This window comes from Ptychodera flava, chromosome 12 (genome assembly GCF_041260155.1).
Source record: "Ptychodera flava strain L36383 chromosome 12, AS_Pfla_20210202, whole genome shotgun sequence".
Classification (NCBI taxonomy): Eukaryota; Metazoa; Hemichordata; class Enteropneusta; family Ptychoderidae; genus Ptychodera; species Ptychodera flava.
In genome coordinates this window covers 11,659,334-11,686,764 of record NC_091939.1, presented here as the reverse complement: position 1 = coordinate 11,686,764, position 27,431 = coordinate 11,659,334, and the positions used below count along the sequence as shown (strand labels likewise).

Here is a 27,431-nt window from a genome sequence, read left to right as displayed (position 1 = left end):
TCTGCTTGTTTTGAGAAGCGGCACGCTATTCTTTTAGTTGCAGGAACTTATAAAATTAATCGCATGCTTTGAAACTGTAACATTACATTCTTGGACATGAATCTTGTCATCAATTTTTTTGTCTGTCCTAAACTTGCACTTGTACACAGCCAATTTATACATCATTGAGTATTAATTATTAGGTATATTATTAGGTATGTTTTTATTCAACTAGACTAAAAAATTATTGACAATGGAGTACCTATTTGCACCCAATTAGAGTTCTTACATAGACTGCAGAAGGGGAAAAAATTAATATGCAGAGATTTTTGGATCTTCAAGGTGTTTCAAAGACATCAGAATTTTAGGGTGTCAAAGGCCAAGGTATTAAAAATCCATTTGTATGTACTGCATGACTCTTTCTTCAGTTTCAAGGATGATTGAACAGACTTTACTATCAATTATATGAGGGGAAAAGTTTACCTTTTCCCAAAGAGAATGTATTTCCCTGAGGGAAAGGCTGATTACTGTGGTACAGAACTGAAGGGAAGAGCACTGCATGAGCACTGTATGATCTTGAAAATTCTTTTATTGCTACACGAGCGGAAGTATATAGCTCCGTGTTAGGGCACCACCTTTGAAAATTTACACGGTTCATAAAATACGCCATGATTGCATTAATGATAGCGAACAAGTGGCTATAATGATTCTGTTGCCTGTCTGCGGTCGAGTAATTGCTAGTTTAAACATTCACGCTGTGCCGGTTGCCATGGTATTTATGGAAGAGCGTAATATAACTCCTTTGATACCCTCAGCGCTATTCTGTAAACTCTATATTCAATATGAGAACATTTTTCAGGCGTTGTCAGGCAGCGCTCATGAAGAAAGCACATGATAATATTTTAACATTTTTCACTGTGAAAGTTTTGATTTGTAACAACCAAAGTTAGTCAAATCCTACACATTTCATCAAAAGAATGAACACTTCGTAAAAATATGAGAACATTTTTCAGGCGTTGTCAGGCAGCGCTCATGAAGAAAACAAATGATGATATTTTAACATGTTTCACTGTGAAAGTTTTGATTAGTAACAACCAAACTTAGTCAAATCCTACACATTTCATCAAAAGACATGAACACTTTGTAACAGGCAAACATTGTGCAAGACTTGGGCCCGTGATTAACTTCCATTGATCCATGCATGTCTGAATATTGTGGTCACACTGAATGCAACTACAATCTTCCAAACAAAATCAATTATAAAAAAATTCCTTTTGAAGGAAAGAACATTAAAATAGCCAGCAGCTGTAATATTTGACTTTTTTTTTGGCTATCTTTGTTTTTATTTAAATTCAACCACCATTTCTTGTTCTACTCCCCAAGGCATATGTTACAATATACAGCATTTAGCTTGTCAACCTAGCTTCAGGTACATGTCTACACTGTATTGTTCTTGTTGACATGCAAGTTCTGGTCCGGTCTAAAAATCAACTGTAAACAATAACAGTGCATTTTACACATGTCAATGCTGTGTTGGAAAGCTTATTAGCAAAATTATGTTTTAACATATTTTAAGGAGTAGAGCAAGAACCTGCAAATGACATGCAAAACTAAAATAGAGAAAATAAAATCATGAAAAGTTACAGCTACTGGCCCTTTCAATATAACTCCTTTATCGCACATGTCAACATTCAAAAGTTGCCTCCCTTGAGACGTCATGAGGAAACTTGCCGAGATGAAAGCAACAAACCATCACTCAATAAGTCGTAAAGAGAGTGCGAATCAATGGTTGTTTGTACTCACTTGCCCTCTTCACTTCTTGGGTGATAAGTACGTCTAGAAAAGGTAGCACCATCCCTTGACCCAGGAAGATTTTGACTAACGTCGTCGCCACTTCCATCTTGTCAAGAGTCATCACTTCTTCCAGCATGTTAAGCGGCGTCGGACCCTCGGGCTAAACGTGCACAAACCACAAAAGAGATATGTGACTCTTTAATACGTTACTCATACTGGGTTTAGATGAATGCTGCTAGTCACTCATTGTATGCTGGAGGGGAGAGTATTAAGAGAGAAGCCCTGAAGTCTCCTCAAGGTGCAATGTCTTAGACGGTCTAGATGAATATATAGACCCGGTTGATCTTACATTTCCTTTTGTGTCAACAACGATGTTATCTGTGTTCATGATATACCAGATTAATGACCAGAGACTTGCATATACGTGCATTTAGGGGGAACTTCACGTTGCCATGACAATAAGAATTCACTCATTATGCTTGACAGATGATAAAGTGCTATAATTACGTAGGTTGTAAATTCTCCAAATACACAAAAATTGTATGTTTTTTACAGTAGTTTGGAAATTGTTTTTTTACTTCACCTCAAGAAGAGATTCTGTTACTTAACAATTTGAGACCAAGACCGAGAAGCCTGTTACAGTGAATGTCTTCTATCAGTATTCATTTTGTGTTTTCAATAGTTAGATTGGCCTTATATAGAAACAGTGAACAGTGCGATTTTGTAATTTATAAAATCCTGTGGTAAAGGGTAGACAATTATCGGGAAGTAACATCAACTGAAATCATGCTGCCTAAAAATTCATATCACATCATTGGTATTACCAAAAATAAATGTCATGTCAAAATTTAATTTGAATAATATAATAAAATAAAATTTGATTTTGAAATGTTGCCTGGCAGCGGCCTGCTAAGGTTATTCATCTGTTCCATCTTTCAGAATGACTGATAACCATCAACTCTGCATGCAAATATTTCAATTAAAATACCTTGATTCTTTTTTTCACATTTTTTCCATTTGTATACTCTGTCCATTCAAAGTGCCTTACACTGTACCGGCATGTCCTGCCTCATAATTCATTCCTCCGAATCTTTTCTGAATACATTTATTCATAGAATTTCGACATGCCCGCTGTTTTCATTCACGAACGAGAAATCCTATTATGCTTTGCAAGACTGTGGCATCTGCAAATATGACCTCTGTCAGTGTATATTACTGACGCAGTTATTCTCTTCAGAATTACATAATGACCGTGATCTTTTTTCATCTGTCCTTTCAAACTGTCAATTTTTTGTTCAAATGAAAATCTCACATTCCTTTATTGAGTGTGTTGCACAAGTGCAAAATAGATATTGTTTCACTCAGATGTACATCATAAGTCATCACAATCATGACAAAATGTCACCATATTTCATTTCATTTGTTATCCAAAATGTTACTGTCCCACTATTTACTAAATCTGATGCAATATATCACAGTATATCTATTATGTTTCACAATCTGAGGTAAAATATGTCATTTTTAATATTTCGAATGAAATTTCTTTTATCACAACAAACAATGCATTTCCATAATAAAAGCCACAAACACAATTGAATGACAAATTATCGATGTGTAGGGAGACTTTGATCAAATTTTCTCACATCCGAATTGTATTTAATGGTGCAAGATGTTGGCAAATTTTTATCAGTATTCCAAAATTGTTAATATAGTTAGCATAACTTTTGATGTCAACTTGACATGAACACAGCATGTAAACAATGTAAAATTGTAAATAGCAACTGCTGCTTCTGATTTTACAGTACGTCAAAATAACTACGGACAGACAATTCAAATATCTGCTGCTATTGTATGAAACATAATTAGACACGGCAATTACGCACAAATCTGTCACAAATGTTGTACACATGTAGGGACTGCGTCTGGTTAGAATCGAAGACTTAGGATCAACAACTGAGCAAATTTCGAGCATACTGAGAGACAGGCCAAACGGATGATTGGAAAATTGGCCTTTTGCGGGTACATCCACGTCTGTCCATATGCCAACAATTTGAGAAGGGAAACGAACCGTGCTCAGCTGGTCAGATTTTCCTGTCAAACATTACAAAGCTTTGAGGATCAAGACATTTGCAATCATGCAGGAAAAGTGATCTTCTTTTCATGCCAAGTAAATTACCTAGACGTTATTCTCTGCACAAAGAACTATCATACTGAAGTAAAAATATCAGGGCAGGGGCAGGCGATGTCGAGGGATAAGTAGATAACCATTTCCGAATACTCCCACGAGTTCATTTTTGTTGCATACATGCAGGATGTATTTTCAGAGCTAATGAGTTCCAAAATTGCTCTGCATACGCAGCGCCAGAGTTTATTTTCAATGAGAAAGACACGTCTGCGTACGTGATTTAACAGGGCCAGCCAGTTTAGCTCTTTGTGGGGAGTACAAATTGCACTGACGCTGTTACCAATAACATGTCAACTGACAAAGGGAGCCGACTCGACGAAACAATGGACGGACAATATTTTGTCAAAAGGTATTTCCAGCAGAATGCCTCATTACTCTCAGGTATAGCAGTCGTAAATGCACTTCTTTATGTGGCAAACTCCAGCAGAATTCTGCCAGATGAGCAACCATTGAGTCTGCATACGCTCTGCTTCTTTTCATGTAGACAATTTTAGGATGCTGGACCATTACAACTATGCTAATTTTCCTAAACTTTGTAAAGAAGCATTTTAGTTTCGCATTTCAAAAGGAATTTGCTTATATAAAGAGAATTTAATCAATTATTTTGGATAATATTTTCATAGTAATGAAGTATGTGTCTCCAAACTAAAACACTTCAACTTTTACTCCGACTTTCAGAAACTTTAAACCTTTCTCTTTCAAAGTCAAGAATAAAAATCAGGGGTCACCGTGCAAATTTTGGTACTACAGGAACAAATTACCTAACATTTATCGACACCTGAAATTCAAAATGGCTGCCACCCATGTGTTTACTCTATGGGAATTAAAATTTTTGATGTCCAAAAAAATAATTGTGAAAATTTTATTCACTCCAAAAGCTTCAAAATGAGCCCCAAACAAATGGTAGATCAAAAATTTTTTGCAGAAAGTTGAAAGTCTGAATATCTGTCCCCGAGGCGCAATCTCCCACAAAAGGAGAATACAGTCACATAGCCCTTGTTTGCTCCAACCCTATTATTATCAATGATAAGGTACAATCAATTGGCTGAGAAGCTGAGGATGAATGAATTGAAGCAGAAAAACCCAACACTTCAGTTTATAAAGTTATCATTGAGGCCAGTGTCTGCAGCCTGTCATCGAGTTTAAGACATACAAATTGATAATTTACCTGCGCTTGTGAAACGGACTCCACTAGTAAATCTATGAGTGGTTGGTAGTACTGAGATGGTAGAATTCGCTCCTCTGAACATCTGACCTTTAACCTCAGAGAACCAAGGTCTGGCCTTTGTAAGAAAGAAAAAATACTATGAATAACAGCAATTATGAATATGTAAATTAACAAATGCTACACTGAGTATTACTATTGTGTGATATTGTAAAGTTTTATGAATATTCATATTTACCTAAGGCGGATTGCTCAATCATGTTTTAAAAACTTTTGTGAGTACTGCTGAATCAAAATTTACTGACTGGAAAAACAGGCTAATATCCCATTCAGCTCTGTTTTGTTCAACTTGGTTGTTTCTAAAGATATACCAATGTCAAGCCTATGCACTTGTGAGGTATGAATTTTTAATTAAATTGACTATTTCATATTAAGAGTGGGTCACGAAACATACCAGGCATTCACTGTAATTACAGTTATGTGTTAAAACAAGGAAAGCTTGTCTTTTGCCCTGATGGCCAATCTGATTGGATAAACTGCATCACAAGACTGAGCCAGGGGTGAGTGTTTCTAATGCAGTTCCTTCCTGCCGGAGGCAACAGTTTGTTCTCCAGCTATCATTCTATTAACTGGAGTATTTATTTTCACTTTCAGGAGAGATTGTGAGGTTTGCTAGGTTTCCAAGGCAACTACATATGACTGTTAATTTCTAGACAAAATCTGCTCTAGACGGGGTGTTAGTTTTCAACAAATAACTTGCGCAATTTCATTTATTTTTTCTACATGATGTATGGGAGAGAGTATGTACAGTGGATTCATTTATTTTTTCATGAACAAATTTATACGATGGTTTCAACCGGGCTCGCACCCACAACGCACGGCACCCAATCAGCTAGCGCAGAGGCCAGCAGACAAAACCGCTCGGCTAAATCCCCAATCTCTAAAAGATTGGTTCAATAACAAGCAGACAAAACCGCTCGGCTAAATGTTCATAATTAAAGAAAAAATTGTCCTGTTCACTTGATGCTGTGCAAGCCAGCATGCAATGGTCATGATATACATTGAACGGGGTGCCATTGTTTCATTTACAACACAAAAGCTTTTGAAAAGGATGGCCTGTCCATTAAGCTTAAAGCACTCAGAGTTACATGTACATTGACATTTTGAACTGATGAAGATTAACTCCTGGACAAATGATGCCAGAGAATGCACGTGTGTTTGGAATTTGACCATCTTTTACCGAGGCTTGCAGTTTGATATAAAGTAATCATATGGTTCTGCTCAGATCTTTGGAAAACATAAAACAGCAGTGCTCTACAATGAAACACCTGGCGGCAATTCTCTAGGATGAGCCTCAAGGTCTATTGTTGAAGCTCTCTCACTGACTTAAGGTGGTTGGAAAGGCTAGAGCGTCAGTTATAAATTTCAAAAAAACTATTAAATCTAACAGTAGTCAACATTCTCTGTGGAATAAAAAAACTAGACATTTGGGCACAAAGGCATTGCAGAGTTATAGCCTGTTAAAACTTCTGAAAAACTGACCAAATAAGAAGAAGTTGGGGAGTCCCTGGTGTATTAACTATGGTAGAGGTCCCTAGCTTTTAATAAAATGTTTGAAAAGGGAAAGTCATTATTTGCTGTTTTTCAGGAAAGTTTGACAAGGCGGTGCTGGCATTCAGAGTGAGTGACTGCTATTGTAATGCATTTTTAGATTCTGTTAGTGTCAAAGAGGTGTCAAAAGTGAGATTAACCAAAAAAACTGCTCTATGACTTCAAAAGAGGGGTGCAAATATGGCTTGTTTTCAACATTTTGACAAAATAGCAGTTTTCCTACATAATTGTATACCAATTTAATCCAACTTTGAAATGAGATATGGACATGGAATTTTTACAGCCTATTAACAAGGTTACAGATAAGATTTGTACGGCACAATTTTCCTGTATTTGAAGTACTTTTTGAAAAATCACATTTTGAAATTTGAAAGAATTTTTAATAATTTTTTGATATATAAACCCATGTAAAATCATAAAAACAAATTTTATTTACAAATCCTGCCGTACAAATCTTACAATAAATAGTGTCAACATACTTATAACTAATTTGGTAATATTAATACTATCCAATTATTATTAAATTCAAATATGTAAAAATAATATGAAAAATTAAATTTTAATATTTACTGGTGTCATATTTCAAAATCATGGCTGCAAATATACAATTTTTATATTCTTTGGAGAAAATATTAACTAAGGGAGTTATCCTGAAAATTTGAACTAATATCTTGATTCTAACACTTGAAATTTGACATTAACTATGAGAAAAGAATTGGTGCAAAAATAGCCTTTCCAACCACCTTAATTGACAGCATTCAGTATAAGTGTATGTTTCTTGTCTTTTGTCATTGTGTAATTTGAACAGGACGTGGTAATCGTGGTGTGAATGACCTGGTAATTGCTAGGATATTATCAACTTATAATCAAGTATATTTTTTGTAACCTGGGGCTATATTTGATGGTTATACTTGTGGTAGCTATGGAGATATCAGCACACTTTGGAGAAATAATTCTTCATGGTTGATGTTCAAAGATGTTCGACTTGAACCCTTCCAACACAATGGTTTGGCCTGAACCCTGTTGTGATCAATGATGAGGGTGGATCTGTTTGCAGGGAATCGGACTGGACAGATTAAATGTACTTGTTAGACGTGCCCAAATTGCCAACTTATTTCTTATCCCGGAGGTTGTCTCACAAGTGTATTTCACAGTTTGCATGGGGTTTAATGTTTGGCGCCCTGACTTTGGGATGTTCTCATTGCTAACAACAGGGTGGGTAAATCTTATGAAGAAATTGACATGAAAGGTCTAATATTGTAATGCAAAAGGGATGCATTTCAAGCGTTGTTAATTATCATTACCCATCACTGTCCTCTTCGATCTGCCTGGGTTTCAACCTGAGCCATTCATCGTAAGTTCTGTTTGGTACAAGATCAGCCGGATGAAGTTCAATCCTGCCCATGTAGTCATTGTTTCCAAGTCTATCCCAGTCCCACACAGTTAGATGAATTACAGCATCTTTCAATGGCCCCATTATTTCAAAGTCAAAGGTTTCGTACCATCTTGGAAACCGCGTCCTCCTGATGGTCTACCAGAAGTCCAAAATAAAGCTTGATATTAAAGTCATGGAATTGAAAACATCAATTTATAAGTGTTATATGTCATTCTTTTATGTCGTGAGTAAAAGAAAAACACACTTGCCACAATATAAGTTTTGTCTGCAGACTTGCAATGTAATACATCAAAAAGGAATATGGTTCATTTTTTATTAATGACCGCAATGACCACTTCTTGCATTTGTTTCAATAACGTTGCTTCAGCATTGTGATGAATGAACATGACTGTTTTAGTGCAAACACCGTCGAATCATACCAATCTACATTTTCCATAAAGTTGAAATACATTACATAAAGAACAAGTCATCGTTGATGACACAGTCCCCACTTGTTAATGGGTACTTTGATTACATGTCCTAAGAGGATAGAGTCCTCTCATTAATTGAGACATGCCCAAGTTTTGGCTAAGGACACGAAAAATTGTAACAAAATGGCTGCCATGCAGCCATATTGGATCATATCAAGAAACAAATTGACATACATATGTATGACATAGGTTAATGTCCTTGTACCAACTTTGAATAAAATCGGTTAAGATATGCCTTAGAGTATTATGGCCCTCGACAGGAAAAAATCGTAATAAAATGGCCGCAAGGCAGCCATATTGGATCGTATCACATAACAAATTGACATGCATATGTATGACATTAGTCAATCTCCTTGTACCAACTTTGAATAAAATCCGTTGAAACATGTCTGAGTTATTGCTCTGTACATGAAAATATGGTAATAAAATGGCTGCCTAGCGGCCATATTGGATCGTATGACATAACAAATTGACGTACATATGTAAGACATAGGTCAATGTCCTTGTACCAACTTTGAATAAATCGGTTGAGATATGCCTGAGTAATGCCTCTGCATATGAAAAAATCGTAATAAAATGGCCACACAGCAGCCATATTGGATTGTATCACAAAACAAATTGACATGCATATCTATGACATTGGTCAATGTCCTTGTACCAACTTTGAATAAATCGGTTCAAACATGTCTGAGTTATGGCACTGTATATGAAAATATTGTAATAAAATGGCCGCCTGGTGGCCATATTGGATCGTATCACAAAACAAATCGACATGCATATCTATGACATTGGTCAATGTCCTTGTACCAACGTTTGATAAATCGGTTGCAACATGTCTGAGTTATGGCTCTGTACATGAAAAAATCGTAATAAAATGGCCGCCTGGCGGCCATATTGGATCGTATCACAAAACAAATTGATGTGCATATCTATGACATTGGTCAATGTCCTTGTACCAACTTTGAATAAAATCGGTTGAAACATGTCTGAGTTATGGCTCTGTACATGAAAAAATCGTAATAAAATGGCCGCCTGGCGGCCATATTGGATCGTATCACAAAACAAAATGATGTGCATATCTATGACATTGGTCAATGTCCTTGTACCAACTTTGAATAAAATCGGTTGCAACATGTCTGAGATCTGGCTCTGTACATGAAAATATCGTAATAAAATGGCCGCCTGGCGGCCATATTGGATCGTATCACAAAACAAAATGACGTGCATATCTATGACATTGGTCAATGTCCTTGTACCAACTTTGAATAAAATCGGTTGAAACATGTCTGAGTTATGGCTCTGTACATGAAAAAATCGTAATAAAATGGCCGCCTGGCGGCCATATTGGATCGTTTCACAAAACAAATCGACGTGCATCTGTATGACATATGAAGTAATCCTTGTACCAAGTTTGAATGAAATCGCTTCTTGCATCTCTGAGATATCTGCGTGAACGGACGGACGCACGCACGGACGCACACACGCACGCACGCACGCACGCACGCACGCACGCACGCACACACGCACGGACATGACCAAACCTATAAGTCCCCCCGGACGGTGTCCGTGGGGACTAAAAAGACTTAGAAAGCTATCGCATCCAGTTGCCATAGAAAACAATATACATTTCATTAAAAATCTTTGAGAATGTAGCACATGTTTATAAATGATTTCTCAAATGCTGATTGGCACAATTGACGTCGACAACATTTCTTACTTTAATTCCACCAATCATTTTATTATGATAACTGCAAACTGCACTACTAAGAATAAAGGCTACTCTGATTGGGTGCCTAAATACCATTGGGTTGCATATGGGACATTCACAGTAAGGTGTTTGTTTGTTTGTTACCTGTGTACTCTTATTTGTTCCATTGTAAGTGACTTTGGCAAAGGGATCAGATGTACCAGTCTTGTCTTTAGCAGCAAGGTCTCTGTAAAAGCAAGAAATGTTCAAGCTTCAGTTAAAATGTCGTTTGGTTTTACGTACATATGCATATTATATACTATGCAGCAAGTGAAGCATTAATTACAGTATGAGGATAGCAACCTGACAATTTCGGAGCATTCTGGTGTTAAAAGTGTATTGCAATGGTGGTACAACGGTGAAATCATTTAACAGAAGCTTGTAAATATTTTAAAACCTTAGTCCAATGCACACTTAATGTCACTTATGAGTCTGTACTTGAAGGTTAAACCATTTGTTGTAAAATTCCCAGACATGGTTCTTTTGAATCTATTATCTCTAAAATTTACAGCCACTGAACAAAATCCAGAGTCTCTACAGCAAGAATGTGCTTCTTGCGGTAAGATCTACATTTTTTTTTTTTAAATCACTGTATGAAAGATTAACAGTGTGCAATACGACAGCAAGGCTGTTTGCTACAGAGTACAATATCCTTACATGTAAACACAGCAATGACAGCTCAACACTATGGTATACCGGTAGATGAGAAAATCGTGACTTGATTAAGTCAAGGGAAAAACAACTCCTTCACAAAATGTGGCATTGTACTGGTACTAGAGTATTTTTGGATGCTGTATGCTATTTCTGTCAGTTTTGAGGAGGTGCTTGTGGATTTTACAAGATGCTAGGTGTCATACTTTTGCGTAATAGTACATCTCATAAATAGAAAAAGCAATATTGTACAACTACTTAGTGTCTGATATTCTGCAGTAGCTATATACTTGCACTTGACTGTCTGCCCATGAACAAACTTCAGTGAAATAGATTTCAGTGAAGGTGATGAACTATGAGAAGTAAAAATAGATAGGCAGTGTATAAAATATATAGGTTCACACATAGGCCATCTACATAACAGTAATGATAGTTTATATCAACACTGCATTCTGATTACAATAGTTTTATTTCTTTTGATTTTTTTTAAACAATGAAACAAAGAAATGCATACGATATAGAATATTATGTTCTTTCAATGGTATATACCAATATGGGGATCACCCTATGATTTTACAACCATAGGATCCACATTCATCATGGTAAATTCCAATTATGTTGCCAATCTCATTGTGATCACTGACAGTGTGAGTCAATTCATAGTTTGCCATATATAATTGTCGCTGTTGCCAATTGTTAAAACAATAATACGTGCAAATCAACAGTCTATAAACACATGTACACGTATTTAGACCTTCATTTATTTCTGATGAGTGACATTTCAGCTGCCCCAAACTATCTAACAGCACTATTGTTGTTACAGTCACGTATCCCTGTGAACTTGCAATGAAAAAACTGAATGTACATTGATGACCCCATGACTGTCATGTCCAACACTGAATGTAAAGTGGCAGTCAGGCTACCTAACCTTGAAGGTCAACTCATGTTTGACTGCAAAAATTCTATTTTCTCCTGACAAGCTGATTGGTTGTCATGGAAACTGAACACTCACTCTCACAGCATACAACTATGCCCAGCGCTCTATGCCTCATCCTCACATTTCAACCATCTTTTCTTTGCTTTCTTTTTTATCCGTTAACGCATCATTTGACACTTGTCCACCTGACCTCCTGGCAGGTTTGGTTGTCATGGTGATCAATTTTTCCTTCATTCAATTTGTCTTTGACCGTGTTATTGAATCCACTTGGCACAAACCCATCCATGTAAACCTTACACTGTCAACAGTACACACAAATCACATGCTAGGCTAAGGAAAGTCAAGCAAAAAATTCTGTGAGGATTTTTTGGTGACTCGGCTTGAATAGATGTTTTGTTAAAAAGTATCGAACATAAATGTTAGCGTAAATTTTTCATTTTGCTTTGATGATAAATTTTTATCTATACCAGATTTGCTGATGGAATAAACAGAGCTATGCACAAAGTACACAAACATTACAGTCAACAAATGGGCATTTGACAAGATGATCCTCAAAAAAGGTCAGCAAGTTCAATGAAGACTTGAACACTTGATTTCATCGACATCTGAAACATTTTTTCTCCGTCTCAGAAATACCCTCTTCCTTCACTTTTAACATGTGCAACTCTTCAGTAAGTTAACATACAAGTCACTAAAATGTACATCTTCTTACAGTTTGCGTATTTAATTATGGTACGTTCTGAATAATTTCAAATAATGTTTTGTTTTTGAAATTTCATACTTGTCTCTTCTCACCGTTTAGTTGTAAACCTATTTGCTAATTCTTGCAGTTTTCTAATCTTCTTTTGAATGACCGCCAAACACCAATGAATGTAGCTGACTTTAAAGATAAGGACTGAATTTAAAGATTTTGCAATTGAATTAGAAAAGCATGGTATGTACTCTGTATGTACAAATGAAGTACAGTATTTAAGTCAACAGTAAACCCTACACATAGAGAAACGAGTGCAACGAGTTAGGGTACATGATGTAGTCAGCAAATTAGAGATCATGGGTTTAGGGCATTAAGATAAACCACTGCTATTACCCTGACCTCAAGTTTGCAGGTGATTAGATTAAAAGCCAAGAAATATCATCACTAAGTATCTTTGCTCTAAGATGCCACAGCAACATATCTCGTCAGGCGTGTATACATTGCTTGGAACACAATGAAATGACGTGTTCTTCTGTGTCGGTGCAGTGAAGGGTCGTAGTTTTCAAATGTCAAAGGTACCACCTTAAAAACCGTGTGTATATAAATAAATGTAGCAACAGCACTGCTAGAAAATACGCGGAACAATTACAATAAAACCAATGTGATGGTTGCTCTGTAGTTTCCTCTGTTGTGAAATTACTAACATCCACATGAACATCAGAATATCTCTATTATAACGTATGCGACTCTGTCCAGTTGATTTAGTGTGACTTCAAGGCATCAAACACTCAGAACGAAATTGTAGTGCTGGCAGCAAAACAGCAAGGACTAAGTTGTAATTCTTGATTGCTGATTTGCAGTATATGTTTTGCACGTGTTTCACCATTTACGGGCACTTTTTTCAACAAAGTGCTTCCATATCAGTGAAATCTTACACTGCACCGACACAAAATCACTGTTTAATAAAATGAGAAAAAGATACACCTGCAATGATGGATGAAATCTCAAGTGAAATCACCAGGCGACCATAATTTACAATTTCAACTATATTTTTGAAGTGATACAATTACTATAATCACCATTTCAAAAACTTTTGACTAAAGTAGTGCTAAATAACTCAAAAGCATTTATCCCCAGCATATTACGCTGAACATATGTCAGTCTAATGGATCCAAATGGTATAGATGTTTGTTACAGTCCTCAAAATATAAATCATACTTCAGGAGACTTATTTGTATAAGTCTAATGCTGTTTTTTTCATTTGTTTGTTTGTTTGATGTTTTCATGTTCACACTGCAAACAATGCTGTATCTTCTAATATTCTACTATGGTGTCTTGTAAAGAGTTCATACACCATATCTTCATCTTTCTGTCGATCATATATGTGCATCATGTGTATCAATAGTGTAATCGACACCATTTTCATCTTCTAGTGTCAAATTTTGTGGAAATAATGTAAATAATGCAAATTGGACAATCTGCAGGGCTTCTTGTCAAAAAGAGCCTTGTATTTAAAAACTGCTTTTAGTGCGAGAAAAGTACATGTTTTTGTACAATCTGTTTCAGAAGTAAGTGTTCAAGGTGGAATTATGAAATTATGATTAAAATTCTCTCATTTATCTGATCATAAGTATGCAATTCAACTGTCCTGCTTACAATACTGTCAGATGGAAAACTGTTTATTTCATTTGAATGATAAAATAAGGAAGCCCATTGGATTGAAGTTGTCTACACTACCAGCAACAGTGATTGTTCATTGTTTGTTGTTTCTTAAATACCTTGCCTCGATTACTTGGCATCTGAAGGTGTAGTGCTTGTTTTCTTCCACCAATGTCAGGTTGATGTGAACTTCACCTTGAACTTCGGAGTCCCGGTTCACTTTGTGTAATTTAAACCATTTCTCTATACCGGCTGTTGAATGAGAAACAGGGAATAAAAAAAACAAAAGGAAAAAAATCATCATAATACAGACAATAAAACAAAACAAAACACTTTTAAAGATGATCTGAGGTTTGAAAATCCTGTCTAGAGAGCTGTGGGTGTCTTATATTTGTTTTTCTATTTCTGCAAGTGCATTGTCATTGTGATTTGAAAAGAAGAAGATCACATCACATACCATGGGAAACTTTGAAGGTTGTTTCTTTTGTGTAAAGATGTTAAAAAGACAACTGAAAATCAGTGCTTTGCGCATTCAATGTCAGCAGACACTATTGGAACCTCTTTAGCTGAGGATTCCCCCCCCCCCCCCCATATGTAGCATTTAAAGCGTATCCTTTCCACAAAATGTAGCTGAGAACAACCAGAACACCCTTTTAAAAGCAGTATGAAACTAGTTTTGCAGAACAATTGTGACGTGAGAATTGACATGCACGGCTATGGTTTATTTCCCACAATAAATATACATTAATAATTATTGTATACTACTTATTACAGTCCTCATTAAAAAATGGGACATTAAATGTCAAAGGAGTATACAGCTTCATGTTCTGCCATTTGGAAAAGAAAATCCTGAAGTTAAGATTGTCCTGTCCATTGGATATATTTGATGGCTTTGATGAGATACATATTATCTCTTCCAAATGCAGTCGTGCACACAGACTCAGTACAAGATAATTTCTGTGGTATATAGCAGCATTATCTGTGTCTCCTGGCTATTTCTAATTCACAAATGCAGAACAATATGGAAAAATATGATCAGGGAAAGACATATTAATGCAATTAAATATCTGCCCACGCTGTTAACCAGACCTTCATTTCATAGATTAAATAGTTCGCTATATGCTCTAATGCGTATCTGCCCTTCAGTGCAATGCAATATCAGATTGCTTATCCGATACTACGACAATAAGTTCTCTATAGAGGTATGGTATCCTCAGAGATATTAATTCATTTTTCACTGAAGTTATGGATATTAAAAAGTCTCATTGATGCAGATTTTGCAAAACTTTTTGATAATTAGAATAGAATATTAAATCTTACATGCATGGCTGTTTTGCAAAATCCTACTTGCCACAAAAGGTATTGTTTCATACTTTTTATGGGAAGCACAAATATGATAATTTCTAAAAACTGAGATACAAGAAAAAGAGCTGCAAATTGAGGTAAAAAGAGAAATATGTATTCTACAACAGACACATAATTAGCTTGAACTTTTAATATTTTGTATTATTTTTGTTGTCTTTGTAAAATATGCTTTCTGTTCTACACCCAAAGTCATTTCAACAAGTTTATTGATCACTGTCAACATGCCTGCATTTGTATAATGAACAGCTTTGATGGCAGCACCTGTATTATTTTTGATGACGGATTTCTGGTAGAAAGAATAAATTTTGATTGTTGGCAGGATCATTGCACATGTTTTATTCAACTGCGATTCAGGGAGGAGAGTAAAAAAATGTATATGTTTTGCAGAACAGAAATATTGAAAATATCTTCAAATTTTAGTTGTTGTCTATTTCATATATAATGCATACTGACATATATAATTTTGTACAGTGGTGTACGTGTCAACTCCAACCCCCTCCAAGAGGCGTTATTTCTCTGGTTGAATTATTCATAAACTACAGCAATGTCATTCTACCCAGTAGGGGTGTTTCACACCAAGTAGGACCAGAATTCATTGCGTAATTGATCTGAAGGTTATTATAAAGGAATAGTGTAAACCTGAGGACTGAACAGTGTTCAGCATTAGATCTTCCAAATCTTGTTTGACATTTTAGAAGAAACTTTAGTTTTGTCAAGTGTGTTTTTTAAACAAAAATACTGACATTGTTATACAATATGTTTTGCTTTAAAAAAGATTTTTATTTCCCTACAGATGGGGTTTTTTATGCAGACATTCAGATGGCATACGAGTGTTATACATATATGAAAATTTACACTGAAGATGAAATTCTGGCTTGTAACAGTTTCAAGCATTGATCTTCTTAATGATTTTCTAATCTCAAAAATGTTTCTATTTCGCTTCATTTCCAGAGTGTCACTAGAGAACATCCTGTTTGTCAAAACATCGCAAATGATTTTCCTGTTTATATTCTTCACGTGTGTGCAACAGATCAATAATGAATCAATTCAACACAGTTATCCTATATTCAACTACTGAAAACAACCACCAAGTGTCGGCTTGGTGATGATCACACCAAATTCCCTTTGTTTTACGCATACAAGTCTCCTACGGAACTACAATGTGCAATCTATTTCACTTGGGGATATTTCCCATAACATCGCCAGATTGCAAATAATGTCATTGATGTGCTTGAGGATAAGGAGTGTACCATTTTACCTCACGGTGGAAATTTGCATATAAGGAGTGTACCACTTTACCTCATGGTGGAAATTTGCATATGTACCATTTTACCTCATGGTGGCAATTTACATAAAGGAGTGCACCACTTTACCTCATGGTGGAAATTTACATATAAGGAGTGTACCACTTTACCTCACGGTGGAAATTTGCATATAAGGAGTGTACCATTTTACCTCACGGTGGAAATTTACATATAAGGAGTGTACCACTTTACCTCATGGTGGAAATTTACATTTAAGGAGTGTACCATTTTACCTCATGGTGGAAATTTACATATAAGGAGTGTACCACTTTACCTGACGGTGGAAATTTGCATATAAGGAGTGTACCATTTTACCTCATGGTGGAAATTTACATATAAGGAGTGTACCACTTTACCTCATGGAGGAAATTTACATATAAGGAGTGTACCACTTTAAATCATGGTTGAAATTTGCATATACCAGTAAGCCACATATTTAAAACAGTATTTGCAGGTATGGCACTTTCCCCTGTGACGGTCTCTCCCAAAACTCTAAGAAATGCCACTTTGCTTCATGGCAGCAACATGTCACGACCACACATTTATATCAGCATGCACATGTAGATATGGTACTTTCTCTTGCACTTGGTCCCACCTAAAACTCAGCTGGGACAGGGCCAGGTCATCTTTTTCAGTGGGAAGTACAATCACGTGTCTTTGCATACATTGTACTGTTTGTTGATCATGACAGAACAAATTTCTGACACTGAAATTTAAACTTTGCTCAAATTTACATTGATAAAACTTTCAACCATTTCTCTTTTAACATGAATAAAAATCAGGAGTCACCGTGCAATTTTGGTTCAAGAGAAACAAATTACCAGACATTTAACCATTGGAAATTCAAAATGGCCGCCATTCCTGTGTTAACTCTGTGGGAAAAAATTTAATTTTTGATTTTCACTGAAACAAGATGGTGATAATTACAATTTTTACCGCAAGATATTCAACATAAACCTTATACACAGGTGGTGGACCAGAAAAGTAAAAGAACAGAGTGGGTGATCGTTTCAATCATTATCATGATATTTTGGACAAAATGACAATTTAAATCATCAGAGACCCTTTGAAATTCATCCACTGAGACTAAGAGTTGACAAGGTACGTCTTGGAAAATCATTGCCATCAAAGTTTACCTTTCGAAACTAATGTTGAAGTCCATTGCTGAATTACAGCCATGGTATTATTACATAAAGAGAAATTGCGAAGAAACAACACTACAAATTTTGCCCTTACATCAGCTATCAGTGTCTCGAGATCTTTCTCTGATTGTGTCTATCGATTTCGAAAAATAATTTGGCAAGGTCAAAATCACTACATGAAGGTGAAACATCACCACCCACACAAAACAAAGAAAGCATGTGCCTTGATAAAACTATGTGGTTCAGATATATATACACTCAGTGTGACAGTTTTCAGACAGGGTAGTGAATTTTGCGAAAAGCCGTTTCATAAATGACGAGCAGTACGAAATCTTATTACCATACCTTTCGAAACTTTATTGTGTTTATCCTCAAACTGTTAACAGGACGGAGTGGTATTTAGGGGGTCAAAGTTGCCAAATTGTTGACCCCATGTTGAGTGCGTAGTAATCGGACTGCTATCGCAGTAATCGTACGTCGTATTTGGAATGTGATTATAGGGGCTAAATATTGATATTTTGAAACTTCAAACCCCCGATTTTCAATTTCGATGTGTTTAGACAACTGTTTGTAAAAATATGTGATAAATTTGTTACGTTTAATCCATGGACGACGCAACTATATTTCGACATGTATGGCACTTAGATATAGGACATGGGCTGTCTCTGTGTGTTGCTTTCGACACCTTGTATCGTACGGTGTGGCTAACTTCGCCAAGTTTGTAGCGCCTGAAATAGCTTCTACCGAAAAAAAACTATCCAAAACGGGACAGCAGCGTAACCTGACTTAATATGCTGTCACATGACTTGTAAAACACTATCAATACAGAGCCAAGTGAGTACAACGAACAGCATGTCATTAAATGTCCGAAAATTGAGGTCGTCCGAAAACTGTCACACTGAGTGTATGCCAACAATTCAATGTCTGAGTATTATTTTGCTGGGTTGAAAAATGCAATTAAAAACCAAGTTAAGTTGACGGTACAATATCATAAAATTTCACTCACTCAAACCATGAAATAAAGCACAACAAAACACAGTCAAGTAAATTAAACTCTGCAAGCCACACAGCATAAGTTGAGTTACATGTCAAACTCCACCAAAGAACATACAAGGTATATGATTGATTGTAGTCCTCAAACTGTACTGGCAAAATACCTGGCGCAGTACTCATTTATTTTAACATGTCCTTTGGGGCCAGGGAGCAACGGCCTATCGGGTTTTGATGTTGTATTGCATAAACTTTCCGCTATCAATCAATAATTGATCATTTCACAAAGGGCTTAACAAGATCAGGTCAAATACTCCGGGAGTACCATGGTGGGCTTAAGAGTTTAATCTTGAAATATTGTGTTTCAAGGAATGAGTCTTCTTTAAACTACAGATGGAAGTCCAAATGCTGAAGATTCATTGAACTTTAATGTTCTCAGACAATTCTGTGTGTTCTACATTCTATAAGGAATTAGGTTTCTAGAGCAAGGCAACGGCACATCAGTTCCCATCATTGTATTGGTGCATAGATTGATATACTGTTCTGTCTGACAGTCAGAGAAATAAGTTTTTTTCCTTAGCACTAGCAGGCCTTCCTGTAGCATTTTCAGGAACTGGACCCCCTAGGAATGTTGCTTTGTAAAACTGTCAAGTGTGGACCCAGTATTCTTCAGTCTTGACACACTTCATCAAATTTTGTTTTCAAATTAAGACGGGTCTTGTTTCGATCAAAATTCTGACAAATGATGATCTTACAGCAAATTTACAGACAATTTCACAAAGAGGTGAGAGACAATGTGATTACCTTGGGTACATCAACATCACAAAAAGTTAATTCACTTTCTGCTCCGGTATACAACATGACTTTACAATTTTAGGCAGATGAACATTTTCAATAAATAGTAAGTTTCTGTCATTTGATTTGCATACTCATATATATATATATATATATATATATATATATATATATATATATATATATATATATATATATATATATATATATATATATATATATATATATATATAAAATATACCTATAAACCATATATATATATACCATAATATATATATATATATATATATATATATATATATATATATATATATATATATATATATATATATATATATATATATATATATATATATATATATATATATATATATATATATTTGCATGAATCAATACTCTTATTAGCAACAGTAATTTGGGAATTAATTAATAATCTAATTATAAATATTGAGCATTACATATGCTTTTACCAAAATGCAGTAACTTGGGCCACAGCTATATCTGTTGCTTTCTGTTCCTTATCCTCTCTGGTGTTCACATACATTACCAAATCTATAAATATGCCCTTTGTGATTCCCACAAAGTTTTGACGCTACCTTGCTGCTTTCCATGGCAAGTTGCATTTCTGATATGTGGGTGGGGATGTGGAAGAGAAAGTGTATTCTGGCATATTACTTTCATGTGAGGACTGAAGAAGGCCAAATCAAAACATTGATTTAAAAAAAACCAAAGTTTTGGAATAAAATTGTTTACAAAGGGATGAAGCTGGAAATTTATTTTTGAGGTTGCCAAGTGAAATTAAAGCACCATCTGGAGTGATATATATGCTGTAAAATGTGCATTCATGTTGATCAGATTATGACAAGAAAAATACCAAGAAAATATAAATGTGTGTGTAGGCAGAGGCATTTACAAAACGAATCACAGTTTGGTCTTCATAACATATACAACAAGAAAGATTACATAGCATACCAGCATGGAGCCAGACAGAGAAGCTAAAATATTGAACGAGCAGTGCATGTACTCTGATTTATTTTCATAAATTATCTGAGTGTTTGAATCTTTCATGTTTGGCAAATACAGCTGAATGTTAGAAAGGGGATATTACATTGTACACAGCAAAATTGATTTAGTTTAACATGTGTCCTTGATCTTGCTGGAAGAGATGTTTTTGCAGCAGAAATGAAACCATCTTAATTAGAACGACTGTTATATTCATGAAAATGTTATTTCCTTCAAAGAAGTCAGTACAATCACCTCCCTTTCTGATTTGTTGTGAAAAAAACTGAGGGTCATACATAAATTTTTAACCATACCGATATCCAGTTTATTTTCAAACCCCAAATCCTTCTTTACTGTTGGGGCAATTATAAATGAAGATGAAATATTGAATTCTTTTGAGAGAATGTAAGAAGAGATCAACACAAAGATTTCTCTTTTTACCCGATAGAAAAAATAGATATGGCATATACCGGTAGCTTAACCATGAAGTTCAACAAAACTTAATAGTCATGTTTTCTTAGCAACTTGAACAGCACTGTAGTTGTAATGATACCATATGGTATTTATTAATCCTGTTCAGATCGAACTTCGATGATCAAGATAATTGTAATGCTGAGTATCTGTCATTCTGGTGAAAAGAATACTCATAATATTGGAATTGCCTTATCTTAACCACGCTAATTCCTTGCAGTCTGGCTTGTACTTATGAAACTGAGAGCTGTTAAAGATTAATTGACTTTCTCTGAGATCTAAGTTTTCACGTTATTTTAATCCAGGCAGTAAATATACTACCTTGCACTTTATTCGCACATCTGGCAAAATAGATAAAATACTAAAAGTTTTTTTTGAGAAGTCTGCAGTTTGATACCCACTTAAATATAAGTTTTCAAGATTAACTGTTTCAGAGTGTATATCGACTCTCTCAGACGTGTAATCTGAGCATTACAGATGCATTGTACACAGGAAGCTGACAGCTTTGCACAGTGCTGTGGTGCACGCCTTTCCTTCTTGTGGACTTCCTAGAATGGTATCCGTCAGTGCACATACAGCAAGAGATGTGCTCGCTTAGGGCAAAAGTGAGAGATGTGTCTTACCTCTGGGATTGTTGTCCAACAGCTCTTTATCTAGCGACACTTTACCTATGATGTCATCAACACTGCAATAGAAAAAAAAATCACAGATACCGGTATTACCTGTTCACCCCTACTTTCCTGTAAACAGGTCCATTCTTTCTATTGATAACAATGAGTTTGGACCAAACTATGATGATGAAAAGGTTGAAACTTTTGCAGAGCATTAAACCAGTTTTACAGTTTTGAAATTTACATGTATGCAAATAACCACAATTCATATGACACAGTACATACCGTATATCCATGTTACGGTGTAGTGTGGTTATATTGCCACTGCCATGATGTGTACATCATATATGTATTATATTTTCCTTCCTTGGTGGCAATGGTTTATGGCTATGTTGTATTTGGTATAGCAAGTCAGAATAGGAAGAACAAATTGAATATATTTTGTCTAGAAGTCACAAACAAAATCAGTCAGCATTCGGTGAAGAGGTAAATTTTACACTTTCACAGTTACGTAATTACAGTGTTAAAACCTAATGTTTTAAAAACTTTCCAAAGAAATTATATCACCTTGAACAGATTTCAAGCACAAAAAGTCAAGAGTTTGAGGCAGTTTTACATAGCAGCATTGTCTGAGAATTTTGACAAATACTAAAATGACTGGCGAAAAATTTAGAAATGGGGAAACATGAGGATTGAAACATGTGCTACGATGCCGTCTCATCCAGAACGAAATTCATAAATTTATGCGTATGAAATGTCACATGCAACGTTCTACGTGCGTCAGACCATTAACAACCTTGAGGCATAGCATCCGTTTGCCCTTTACAAATAAATTGAAATTCAGTCAAACTGTGAAAATGCTGTCCCTGTATTTATCAAATGATGTCAACCGTCCCTAATATGATGAGCAACACAGAATGTTTGAGAGACTAGCTTTGTACTATCATGTATCTCGCAATTATTAATTACGGTGGAGTTTTTCCCTGTAGTATTCACAAATTCAAAATGGCTACCCATTTCAATATGCATTATGTTTGAATAAACAACACTCTTGTGAGCTCCTAAACGTAAATGCCAGACTTGAAAATGCCAGCTTGCTGAAAGTGGTACTCAATAAACTATTTGAATATTCTGTCTCCTTGTCAGCTGAAAAAAGTTTCTCTTCTTTTTTTGGAGCCAAGAAATAGGAAAGATGTGTCAAGATCATGGATCACGTGAATTACAATATCTTGCTATGCTAGCTGCACTGATTTAAACCTCATCAAGAATTAATGCTGCCTTTCGACAATAAAATACCAAAACTAGATATCTATTTTGCATAAGGCAAAATTGGTAAATTTGTGCAATTTTTTTCACAGTTGGGAAACTCTACACCGGGCACATTGAGTTTATACAGTAAAATAAGTAAAAATTTGTACTGGGATCTGTCTTTCCACTCTGAATAGTAATGCTCACATAAATGTGGGGCTTCTTATACAAAAAAGAAGCTATTTTAATTTGTTAACATGGAAATACAAATGTTGAAATTGATGATCTTTAAGAGTTCAGGTCAATGATCTGTAGAACTTCATCAAGCATGATCGCCCAAGAGTTGCTACAAGGCAACGCATCTGTGAGATTATTTTTGACATCCTTCTAGTGCTATAAATAAAGTTTGAAGTACTGGTTTGATAGGTTTCATCTCTTCATACGATACGCAACACTAGAAGAATATAACTTTGAACGTGAAATTATACTGACCGTAACTTCATTGGTGAAATGCTGTAATGGTTTAATGATAGATTTCTAGCTTGTATAAAGAAATCTATGTATACTGAGTTATCTAACTTGGTAGTCATTTTTAGTGTGAGGTTGGGAAAACTGTTGTGTGAATTCAACACTTGAATAAGGTTTGGTGGTGAGCAATGTGCAACAAGAATTAATGTTTAACATAAGACAACCCTTGCCAAAGATATCATCTTGTGCCATGCTTGTACAACTTTGCGACAACCTTCACACAAGTTTTAAAGGCAAGACCTTAACTTGTTTCAAGGTTTGACAAGGTTGTAAGACATCACAGTGAAAACTTACAATCTTGTACCACGCTTGTGATAATTAAATTGCAAGGTTTGTAACTGCAAGTTTGTCACAAGCACTTCACAAGCACTTCAGTCAAGCCAGGTTATTGCTGCAAATATGCAGCAACACATGATTGACAGATTGCCCACTATTTCATTACCAGGGAGTATAGTGTGTACCATTGCACTTCGTGACCTGTCATATGCAAGCAACACAAAATTGATCTTTCATTTGTATTATTCATTTATTTTCGTAACAGACAATCCTCTTGTTAAAATAATAATAACTGGTATATAATTGACACTTCAGTTAAGCTGGCATAACTCAGCAACATTGCATGGATATAAGAGCGCATCTATAGTATACCGTAGTGACATTAATAATAGTACCCTTTGACAATCCGATTGGGTAAATCATGGTTGGATCGACAACTGAATTTTTTGGAAAACAAATTTTTAAAACAGGGACTTGTCTGTCTTCAAAGTTACACCTTGTATGTTCTACGAATGATACCAAAATGCAAGCAGTTTCGAACGAAATGTGCGTCTGTTATGGTCTGTACGGACACGTCGTAAACTTTTGTATACTGCAAATCTGTACCTTAAAAATATCGACTGATGAGAACTTTTCATTGTAGAAACAGACAAGTAAATGTCAATGCATTCAATGTTAGGTATAAGCAAGGACCCGCTACTCCCTCCAAGCAGAGTAGTGGCTGTGCTCGAAGCTAGCTAAATATCACATCATAGTAGGCCTATGCCATGGTACGTAAATTCAGTCCCCTCTATCCACAGTGTGTGTCCCATCGATGTCGCTAACAAAATCTCGCCTTCTGATGACATGAATTGAGGTAGAAGGCTTTTGTCCATGTGTTCAGCGTTAGAATTATATTGCCGAGCACAAATTTGAGGTTTAGGATTACACTCCATCCCGAGCCGCTGTACGCAAATCAAATGCGCTACTTGCAACGTCAAACACGTCCTGTGTATCCAGCGACGAGGAGCCCAGCCGACATGTTTACACTCTGAGGTCACGGTTCATCAAGTTCAATTCGCGTATTGATATTGATTCTTCGTGCTGAAAGAATTTGTACTCTCTTTTTAGTCTTTCTGTGGTAAAAATAACCATTTTCATTAAACTAATAAATTAAATGCTATATTAAGTATGATATATAACGGATTGGTGCAGATGTAGAGCCAATTTTCAGCGTTTAAAATCGGAACTACATTATCAATCGCGTAATGATATATAGATATCACTTCCGTTAACGTCATCAGGCTTGATCGGCGCGAAGTTAGATTTTGGTACCATCGGCCGTGTACTTGTGATCAGGGAGTTATCTAGTGGACAATTTCGTGATCTTTCTATGGAATCGCCAGCCAAATGATATCACAGTGTTGGAAAAACGTGTATACAGTACCAGGGACAGACAGAGTTCTAATTTTGTGAACGCGAAAAGCAGTAAAGATGCTGACTATATTTATATGTACAGCCACGGTCGTCGTGGAGGGACCGTGGTACAGCACGGAGACGGGAGACCTGCAACCGAAAATCTTCCAGCGTCTGCGAGCCGTTCACAAATGTAAGTCAATGTACCGTCCGTCTGTACATCGCTATTATGTTCTGTAATCCTTGTATTCCTATGTTTACCTACAGATAAATTTTTGTTGAGAACTGATTCATACTGAATTCACTTTCGTTTCACAACAGTTACAGTAACCATGGAGGTGGTACTACCTCCATGCAGTAACTAAGTGCTGAGATTTTTGCAGATTGTCGCCGTCGTGCATGTAAACATACGGCGAGTTGTCCGTTGTCGGACATTAAATCATTAAACGATCGTGAATATTTATGCATTTTTCTGCATCAATTTTTCAACTTGACTCTGTCTCATTTTCAAATAATTATTGATTTCTTTCATGAAATTTACAATGTTTGGTCAAACGGTAAAAGACTTACACTCTTCCCTGAACGATTTGTATTTTTCAGAATGCATTGCTGGTTCTCTAATTAAAGCCTAAAAGGGACAAGAAATTCAGAGAACAGAAAGCCAAATCGCAGCCTTTGACAGTAATGTAAATATAATGAAACTTCTCAAGCCAAAAGAAAATATCTTGAAGACACTTATGTGGCATGAAATGAACATGGCACATAAATAAATTGTACCACAATTTGAATTTAACCTTTTTATTTCTCTGTTGGCTTTTTATTAAATAATAACTATTTGCGCTGACCATTGTTTCTCGTGAAACTGGTATTTCAGAGCTTAGTTGGATAAAACACATCTTGTGCTGTCCACAGTCTGTCTTAAGATTTGTCAGGTTTTCATTGGCCATGTCTACAAGTGATTTTACAACTGTGTGTACACATCTGAGCTGAACTTATTATATTTTTGGAGAAACTTGTGGTACAATACAAGAAATTTTGCTGCCTCTTAATTGTGTCGCTTCTTTGGTTTTCAATATGTATTCAGTTTTCTTACTATTACTGATCCAGAGCTGACTGTTGTGGAATTATACCAACTTTTGAAGGCAATTTTGCATGTGTAATTTGCAGCAAATTTGCAGTAACATGGAAAATAATTTGCTGTATGGAGTTTGCGGCAAATTTTCAGTAACATTAAAATTAATTTGGCGGAAGTTGCTGCAAGGATTGTGCCGCAAATTTGCTTCAAAGAGTTTGCAGCAACATTGCAGCAGGGAGTTTGCTGCATATTTGCAGCAAGTTCACAAGAAACCTAATTTGCATCTGAAAAATGAATCGCTGGCTTATTTGCAGAAAAAAGTTTGCTGCAAATTTACTGCAAAGCTTGCGGCAAATTTGCAGTAATAGTTTGCGAGAGGCCTAAAATTTTGGTAAGGTAATTGAAATTGAGATCTGTTGATGTACCCCCGGTACATGTAAGAGGTAAGTTTTAAGTCCAACGATGTACTTTGGATTTTGGGTAGGGTAGTTCAAATAGAGGTTTGGTGATGAGAGCCATATTCCAGCCATAATTGAGGACATACTTTGTGTACACATACTCTCTAGCATGTTGTTGTCTCATTCTTGATTGCCAAACCTACACTCGTAACACATACAATATTGGTTCTTTTAATAAATAATGAAGTCACTGTGTTATTAAATCAGTCAAATCTGGTTAATATCCCGCAAATGTGGCACTGAGTGCCTGTGGCATGATGACCCCAACTGGGCTCAATATAGTTGCCTATGGCAATGGGCAGCAATAATGCTGGCAATGAAGCAAAGGCTTATGGGTAATATACAACCTTGATACAACCTTTGATAGATGAATATACCAGCAGACACACATAGTGTTCCACAACCTTGTTAAAAGCTTGTAATTCTCAACCTTCCACATTCCTGAACCTTTTTAATTGTTACAAGCTTGTAAGATTCAAACTT

General features: G+C 35.8%; 1 protein-coding gene across 4 annotated transcripts in view; it reads right to left on the bottom strand.

The window, feature by feature from the left end:
- Positions 1-27,431, bottom strand: part of LOC139145004 (rasGAP-activating-like protein 1) — a 105,215-nt gene that overhangs the window by 30,219 nt on the left and 47,565 nt on the right. For all 4 annotated transcript variants that reach the window (XM_070715890.1, XM_070715892.1, XM_070715893.1 and 1 more), the window contains exons 4-9: positions 21,981-22,042; positions 14,408-14,540; positions 10,453-10,534; positions 8,039-8,265; positions 5,127-5,241; positions 1,783-1,933 (exon numbers count right to left, since the gene is read on the bottom strand). In XM_070715890.1, the coding sequence (XP_070571991.1) occupies positions 1,783-1,933; positions 5,127-5,241; positions 8,039-8,265; positions 10,453-10,534; positions 14,408-14,540; positions 21,981-22,042 (770 nt within the window). The remainder of the gene's footprint in view (positions 1-1,782; positions 1,934-5,126; positions 5,242-8,038; positions 8,266-10,452; positions 10,535-14,407; positions 14,541-21,980; positions 22,043-27,431) is intronic.